Source organism: the organism of the source record quoted next, unplaced genomic scaffold (genome assembly GCF_019419815.1).
Source record: "Pyrus x bretschneideri cultivar Hongxiangsu unplaced genomic scaffold, Pyrus_bretschneideri_v1 Contig1, whole genome shotgun sequence".
Classification (NCBI taxonomy): Eukaryota; Viridiplantae; Streptophyta; class Magnoliopsida; order Rosales; family Rosaceae; genus Pyrus; species Pyrus x bretschneideri.
The window spans coordinates 12,555,522-12,563,865 of NW_025999390.1; the positions used below are offsets into that span (position 1 = coordinate 12,555,522).

An 8,344-nucleotide genomic window follows, 5' to 3' on the forward strand; every position below is an offset into this window, starting at 1 on the left:
ACTTTCTAAATAGGGTCCTTAGCAAGTTTACCCCTAAGACACCCTTCGAGTTATGGACTAACAGAAAACTAGTGTCAAATCACTTGAGGATTTGGGGATGCACAGCATAAGCAAGAGCATACAATCTAATAGAGAAAAAGCTAGATCTTAGAACAATCACATGCTTCTTTGTAGGGTATCCAAAAAGAACCAAAGGTTACAGTTCTATTGCCCCAATCTTACTTCAATATTTATTGAAACTAGGAGAGCCAAGTTCATTGAAGAAGTTAATGATGTTCAATGGGAGGATAATCTTGACTGGAATGAAGATACTACAGTAATGCAAGAAGAAAACTTAGGTGATGTTATGACAGATGAAGTTGTTCTACCAATTCTAGTGCAAAGCGACCGAGTTGTAGAACCAACATAAGTTGTTCAACAAGAAGAAGTGATTGCAGAAGAACCTATGCAGTTGAATAACACACTAGTCATTCAAGAATAGAACTTTGAGCATGTGCTTATGGAAACCAGAAGATCTATTCACACAAGAAAGCTTGCAATCTCATATAATTTCCTTGTGTATTTGCAAAAGGTTGAGTTCAGTAGTCAAGAAGAAGATCCATTAACCTTCAAGCAGGAAATTGATAGTCTCAATAATGCACATTGGCAAGAAGCTATGCAATCAAAATTGGATTCCATGAATAAGAACAAAGTGTGGGAGTTGGTTGAGCTATCACAAGGATGTAAATCAATATGCTACAAGTGGGTTTACAAGACTAAGAGAGACTCCAAGGGTGATATCAAAAAATACAAAGCTAGACTTGTAGCTAAGGGTTATACTTAGCAAGAAAGAGTTGATTACAATGAAACATTCTCTCCATTCTTTACAAAAGACGTTTTTAGAGTGATCATGGCACTAGTGGCTCACTTCGATCTACTCCTGCATCAAATAGACGTTAAAACTACATTCTTGAATAGAAATCTTGAGGAAGAGATCTACATGAAGCAACCAGAGGGTTTCATTCAAGAAGAAAGAGAGAATTTGGTCTGTAAACTTAACAAGTCTGTTTATGGATTGAAACAGGCCTCGAGACAATGGTATTTGAAGTTTGATGAGGTTGTTTCATTACATGGTTTCAAAGAAAGCCTTAGTGATGAGTGTGTTTACATGAAAATGAATGGAAACTGTTTTCTTTTTCTCATTCTTTACGTAGATGATATATTACTAGCATGCAATAATGCATCATTGCTGAGTGACATCAAGAAATTTATGTCCAAACGCTTTGAGATGAAGGATATGGGAGAGGCAACTTTTATTCTTGGTATTCAGATCACAAAAGGTTGAAGTAGAAGACTGCTTAGTTTATCACAGTGAGCATATATTGAAAATGTACTTAAAACGTTCAAGAATGAATGTGATGTTCCCATGACAAAGGGAGAAAAGCTCAGTAAGGATCAGTGCCCTAAGACTGAGTTTAAGAAGAAAAAAATGGCTAGCAAGCCTTATGATTCTCTCGTTGGGAGTCAATTATGCACATGTATATACCAGACTTGATATTGCATATATATTTTTTGGTCGAAAATGAAGCTTCATTAATGAAAGGAAGATACAATTTGTGCTAGAAGTGTCTACACCTAAACAGAGCACAAAGCTCTACATAACAAAGCAAACATAAGATAGAGGACAAGCCTAAACAAGGAGAGCTACAACTCCAGTTACAAAAAGAGGCCCACACTGATTTAGGCTCGTAGAATACAAAAGAAACAATAAATAGTAAAACCCTTAAATCCCGAAGCCAAAAACCGATCACCACCGCCATATCCTCCATTACCTCCGCGAAGAAGGACATCACACCAAACAGAAAAATGCACCCGAACCAAAACCAAGATCTGAGAGTATTGCACAAAATCAATCCACCAAGAGCCAAATCCACCATAACCACACCTGCAAGGAAAGTCACCAAACGTAACAAGGGAAGGGGGAGGGCAAAGAGGGTGTGTAAAACACCCTTGTTTCGACGTGAATCGTTCCACACTTCATTCATTTTTTCCAGTAAGCTGGATCGATAGTGGGCTGTGCGAGTTAGGTCTTGATTAAAGATAGAGCCCGATACTCGTAGATCTAATCATAGTTTAAAGTCGAGAAAGATGAAGGGCAATAGGAGGAAGGTAAGAGACCAGGGTGTGATAAGGATGTATGAGGGGGATGACGGTGAACGACCGATGATTGAGGAGAGGGAAAAAAACTGACACCAAAGCTCAAATAGATGAGACAAAGCTCAGAAAAAAAACATTAAAAAAAAAAAAAAAAGACATGGAATGGAAGAGATGGGGTCAATGCTTTCGACTCATGGTTTTGTGGCTCACTTCTGTGCCAAGTCTGTGATTACTTATTTCATGTAAGTGAGGATCTTGTTTAGTGGTTATAAGAACTCATGAACACTTATGTAAGTTCATAGTCTCTGATAGTTCTAAATGAGTGGTCTTTACTTAACAGAAGTATGCAAGAAGCTTATTAGGTTAAATCATGCTTACTGATTCATTAAAGTTCTTTCTTGAATTAACTAATTGACCTAGTGGGAGAATGTTGGATGTTAGACTTTAATCCAATGTCTAATAGGTAAATATACTTAATAAGGATTCATATGGAATGTAAGTATGATTAGGGTTTAGTCATAAGTTATAACTTGGACTCCAAGTAAAGGTATATAACCCAGTTATAATTGGAGAATAAGGGCTCTTGATATTATCCTATTTGGATTGAGATTTGGTAGATTATATCCTTGTACAATAAGAGATCCCAGTGTATGATTATGGGAATGTACGTTAGGGTTGTAGTAGTATAAATACCAAGGGAAGGTCCCTGCATACACCACCGATACACATACTTAGAGAACTCCCCATAAGTTTGAGTAATACAATGGTGGTAAGTGTGCAAAAGATGGACCTTTGAAATTTATAGTGTTTGAGAATGAGCTTGTTACAACTGCAATGCTTGGTGTGTTAAGGAAGATGTCGTCTCAAGGTTAGTTCAATGATGTTTTATTATACATGAACGTATTATGTTTAACATTTTTTACTCCAACAATGTTTGCTTGATTCCAAATTTCCAATTGATTTCTTTTGTGTGATTTCTTTTATCTTTTTTTATATTGCACATTTGGGTTTTTTTATTGTAGTATCATCCACAACTTCGTATAGGAAACAATTATGAAGAGATGGTTCAAATTAAAAAAATAGTAAGGTTGATAGCTTTATATTGTAAAATATTACTCTTATCACTTGGATTAAGGTGTAACTTTATATTGTGGTATATGTTTATGCTAAATATATACTTTGTGTTCCACTCACAAAGCTTTGTGCTTATGATCAGAATCATTTATATTATGAATCACTTAATAAAGATTACCTCTGCAAAAAATGAATTAAAACTAAGGTCGTTTAGTCCATCTATTTTAGCAAATACATAGATGGTTCGTAATGTTTTTACCAATTTTATTCGTCTATTTCCATACAGTTCGATAACAAACGACCTTAGTATTAATTGATTTTTTAGGCGATCTTTATAGAGTGATATATAAAATAAACTATTCTGATTATAAACACGATGTTTTATAAATCGACTTAAACACTTTTGAGTATGAACTCCTACTTATCCTTTGAGTAGCCGAGTATTATTCAAGTACAATATTATTTGTTAAATATTAGTAAATATCTCATCTTCCTACAGTTTGTGTGCTCTGAGTTCTTACATTTTCTACATACTTAGACATACATGCAGTGGCGAAGCCACGTGAGAGCGAGAAGTGGCGGTTGCTACTCCCCTAGTCGGAAAAACAAGATTGGAGCACTGGTTATGCCCCTCCCTTCTCCGGAAAATCCATTGGTTCTGCTGTTGCCCTTCATCCCGGTCTGTTTAGATCTGCTTTGCTTGCAGCAGAGCTTTCATTTTTTTTTAAACAACCAGGCCAAAACAACGTCGTTTTGGTCCTGGTAAAATTTTTTTTAAAAAAACCTGAAACGGCACCCTTTCGATAAGTTGGATATATATACGAGGGGATCGCGTGTCCCCCATTCCGTTTTCAACCCCCAATCAGAACAGCAAAAGATGCAACCTTGCTCCCCAATTCGAAGTAGAAAATGGAACGGAAATCCCAATCACCACCCACCCACAGCTTGGCCCTTAGGTAGCCACTCTCCACTCCAGCCGCCAATTTCCAACTTTCAAAGCCACTCTTTAGGTAAAATTTTTAATACCTAAATTTATAATCCCTAACCCTAATTAATTATTTAAAACAAATTTTGTTTAATTGGTATAAAATCATATGGTAATGCACTCAATGCACTGATATGATTATTGGTTATTGATATGATTCTATGATTATTGATATGAAATTATTTTTTAGGGTAAAAATTAAAATTTGAATTCTCAATTATTTGAATTATTACATAATGTATACAATTATTCATATGATTAGTTGAATTGAATTTTTATTTATCGAATAATTTATATGCTTATTGGTATTGATCAATTGAATTGTTGGTTGGATTAGTTAGTATGCATACTATAGTATAGTCTACTCTAGGATTAAGAGTCTAAGAATTTTTTTTTTCTTTCCATTTTACAGTTATGTAATGGAATGATACTATAAAAAACAATGCTTAAATCCTCCTTCAAACATTTTGGGTAGTCATTTTCCTTCAAATATTCCGAGTAGTCCTCATCCTCCTCCTTCAAATATTCCAAGAAGTCCTCCTTCGAATATTCCGAGTAGGTCACAACAAAGTGAGGCCACTAAGTTGGATGAGATATTGTAACATCCCACATCGCCCAGGGGAGTGATCCTTAAATGTATATTCCCATCCTAACCTAGCACGAGGCCTTTTGGGAGCTCATTGGCTTCGGGTTCCGTAGGAACTCCGAAGTTAAGCGAGAAGCGCGCGAGAGCATTCCCAGGATGGATGACCCACTGGGAAGTTCTCGTGTGAGTTCCCAGAAACAAAACCGTGAGGGCGTGGTCGGGGTCCAAAGCGGACAATATCGTGCTACGATGGTCGAGCAGGCCCGGGAAGTGATCTGCCCCGGGCCGGGATGTGACAATTTGGTATTAGAGCCTAACCCTGACCGTGGTGTGCCGACGAGGACGTCGGGCCCCTAAGGGGGGTGGATTGTAACATCCCACATCGCCTAGGGGAGTGATCCTTAAATGTATATTCCCATCCTAACCTAGCACGAGGCCTTTTGGGAGCTCACTGGCTTCGGGTTCCGTAGGAACTCCGAAGTTAAGCGAGAAGCGTGCGAGAGCATTCCCAGGATGGGTGACCCACTTGGAAGTTCTCATGTGAGTTCCCAGAAACAAAATCGTGAGGGCGTGGTCGGGGCCCAAAGCGGACAATATCGTGCTACGATGGTCGAGCGGGCCCGGGAAGTGATCTGCCCCAGGCCGGGATGTGATAGATATTGGCTAATCTTCCTGCAGACCCTGCACATAGACGTCGAATGCTTAATTATCCACCTAATTATCGTGAAGCAGTTCGTAGATACTATCTCCAAAATGATCATTGTCAACCTAGAGACCACATCATGCCAAGAAAAGTTAGCAACAAACGATGTTTTATCATTGGTTGGTTTGATAAGTTTAAGTGGTTGGAGTATAGTATATCAAAAGATGCTGCATTTTTTCGTTATTGCTATATTTTCAAATGTGATTTCAATCAAATGGGTAGCATTGGAAGTGATGTCTTCACTGAGAAAGGGTTTACAAATTGGAAGAAAGGACCCAAAAATCTTCGAGTCCATGAAGGGGGTGTTGGAAGTCTTCATAATAAAGCTGTACAGCAGGCTAGAGATTTGATGACACAAAAACAACACATTGAAACATTTGTGATTAAGCAAACCGATGAAGCTCACAATAATTATCGTACTTTATTGAGTGCCTTACTTGAGTGAACAAGATGGTTGTTGGGACAAGGCTTGCCTTTTCGTGGCCATGATGAATCGTTGAAGTGAAGCAATAGGGGTAATTATTTGGAGCTTATGCAATTTCTTTCCAAGCATAATGAACAAGTTAGGAAGGTTGTATTTGAGAATGCTCCCAAGAATCTTCAGCATACTTCTTCCGATATTCAAAAAGATCTTGTTTGTACTTGTGCCATTGAAACTATAGATGCAATCACTAAAGATATGGAAGGTGCCTTTTTTTCTCTTTTAGTTGATGGAGCACGTGATTCTTCAACTAAAGAGCAAATGGCAGTGGTATTACATTATGTGAACAAAAAACGAGAAGGAATTGAAAAGTTTTTGGGTGTTCAACATGTTTCCTCTACAACTAGTAGCTCGCTTGAAAAGGCCATTGAGAGATTGTTTGCTACAACAAATTTGAGTATGTCCAAGTTACGAGGACAAGGCTATGATGGAGCTAGTAATATGAGAGGTGAGTTAAATGGTCTTAAAACAAAGATTTTGAACAAATGCCCCCAAGCATTTTATATGCATTGTTTTAGACACAAACTCCAACTAGCTCTTGTATTTGTGGCAAAGGAAAATGAAGATGTTGCCAATTTCTTCATCAATGCTAGTAGCTTGGTGAATCTTATTGGATCATCGTGTAAGCATCGTGATGCATTTAGAGAGAAACAACAAGAACAAATTCAGAAAGCTCTTGATCTTGGTAATCTTGAAACGGGTAAAGGGTTAAATCAAGAAGGTAGTTTCATGCGTCCATGTGATACATGGTGGAACTCACATTATGGTACTATAGTTAGTATTATTGTTATGTTTGAAGTCGTGGTGGAGGTGGTTGAGTGGATTAAAAGTGATCGCAACTAAGAAAATCTCGGTGAAGCAACTAGGTTATTCAAAGACATACAAACTTTTGATTTTGCATTTCACCTTTTCTTGATGAGATTTATATTGGTAATTACAAATGAGTTATCACAAGCATTGCAAAAGAAAGATCAAGATATTGTGAATGCGATGGCGTTAGTGGAAGTATGCAAGCAAAGACTACAATCATTGAATGATAATGACTTTGTGGACTTGTTTCATGATGTAGAAAAGTTTTGTGAGGAGCATGATATTATCATTCCTAACATGGAGAATTTGCATTTTGTACCTGGAAAATCAAGACGTAAAGCTCCAAAAATCACAAACTTCCATTACTATCGTGTGGACCTCTATGCAACTAAAGGAATTAAATGAGCGCTTCAATGAGGTAAACACCAAGTTGCTTCTTTGTATGGCATGTTTGAGTCCGGTTAATAATTTTGCATCTTTTGATGAAGCAAAAATTGTTCATTTAGCCCAATTTTATCCTCAAGATTTTGATTGTATGGACCTCATGAATCTTCCAATTCAACTTAATAATTACATTCATGATATGAAGATGCATAGTGCGTTTTCATCATTGAGAGGAATTAGTGATCTTGCAAAAGAGTTAGTGAAGACTGGGAGGTGTGAAAGCTATATGTTAGTGTACAAGCTTCTTACATTGGCTTTGGTGTTACCGACTGCAACCGTTTCGGTGGAAAGAGCTTTTTCTGCTATGAAGATTATGAAAATACCATTGAGTAACAAAATGGGAGATCAATGGTTGAGTGATAGCATGATTGTTTACATTGAGAGAGATGTATTTGCTTGTATTTATAATGGGCCTATTCTGCAACATTTTCATGACATGAAACCTCGTCGGCAACAATTGTAATTTGTTTGTATTGATTAATTATGGAAGACATTATTATATAAAAAGATTTAGTTGTTGCCGTTTTTCTTTAACCTTGCATTGCCGTTTTTCTTTAACCTTGCACTCTTTTAACTTTGCCCCTCCTCTCGAGAAATCCTAGCTTCACCACTGCATACAAGGACACAAAAGAATTTGGTACGTGGTTTACAATTTACAAGATTGTTATAACATATTGTGTGATCTGACTATTGGTGTGGTACTTTGACGTGATGGGAAACATGAATATTATAGGTCATGGTAAAATACACCTTACAAAAGCCTAGAGAAGATATTCTAATTAAAAGTCAAAAACACCAAAGAACAACACAATGTAAAATGAAAATTATAGAAATATTAAGAGGATTATCTTAAAATGAAACTCTTGATCAAGAACTATTTTGGAAAAAAAAATATTGAGTCGCGTATCGTATGTTCATGTCGAATGTGGAAAACGTGCGAAAAGACTAATATTAATAAAAAATTTGCGGCTAAAAATTAAAATTAGTTCATTGATCGGTTTATTGAACCAGGAGCATCGCATGTTCTCCCAAAAGGTCCAAAACCAATATATTGAGGACATAGCAATCACGTGTTTGGATAATGCTACGCAGCAGCAGACATGACAGAAATCAAAAACATCAACG

The 8,344-nt window shown here is 37.0% G+C and overlaps 1 protein-coding gene across 1 annotated transcript; it reads left to right on the plus strand.

Annotated features, from left to right (window-relative positions):
• Positions 1 to 6,226: 6,226 nt before the first annotated feature.
• LOC125474684 lies at positions 6,227 to 7,682 on the plus strand. The gene is made up of 2 exons (XM_048578674.1): positions 6,227 to 6,686; positions 7,264 to 7,682. The coding sequence occupies exons 1-2, from the start codon at positions 6,227 to 6,229 to the stop codon at positions 7,680 to 7,682; spliced, it is 879 nt and encodes a 292-aa protein (XP_048434631.1).
• Positions 7,683 to 8,344: the final 662 nt, after the last annotated feature.

Excerpts from the sequence above, each read along its gene's own strand:
- LOC125474684 (XM_048578674.1), top strand. The coding sequence starts at position 6,227 with ATGGCAGTGGTATTACATTATGTGAACAAAAAACGAGAAGGAATTGAA. Across the intron at positions 6,687-7,263 it reads TAAAGGGTTAAATCAAGAAG|CAAAAATTGTTCATTTAGCC; the intron begins GTAGTTTCATGC and ends CTTTTGATGAAG.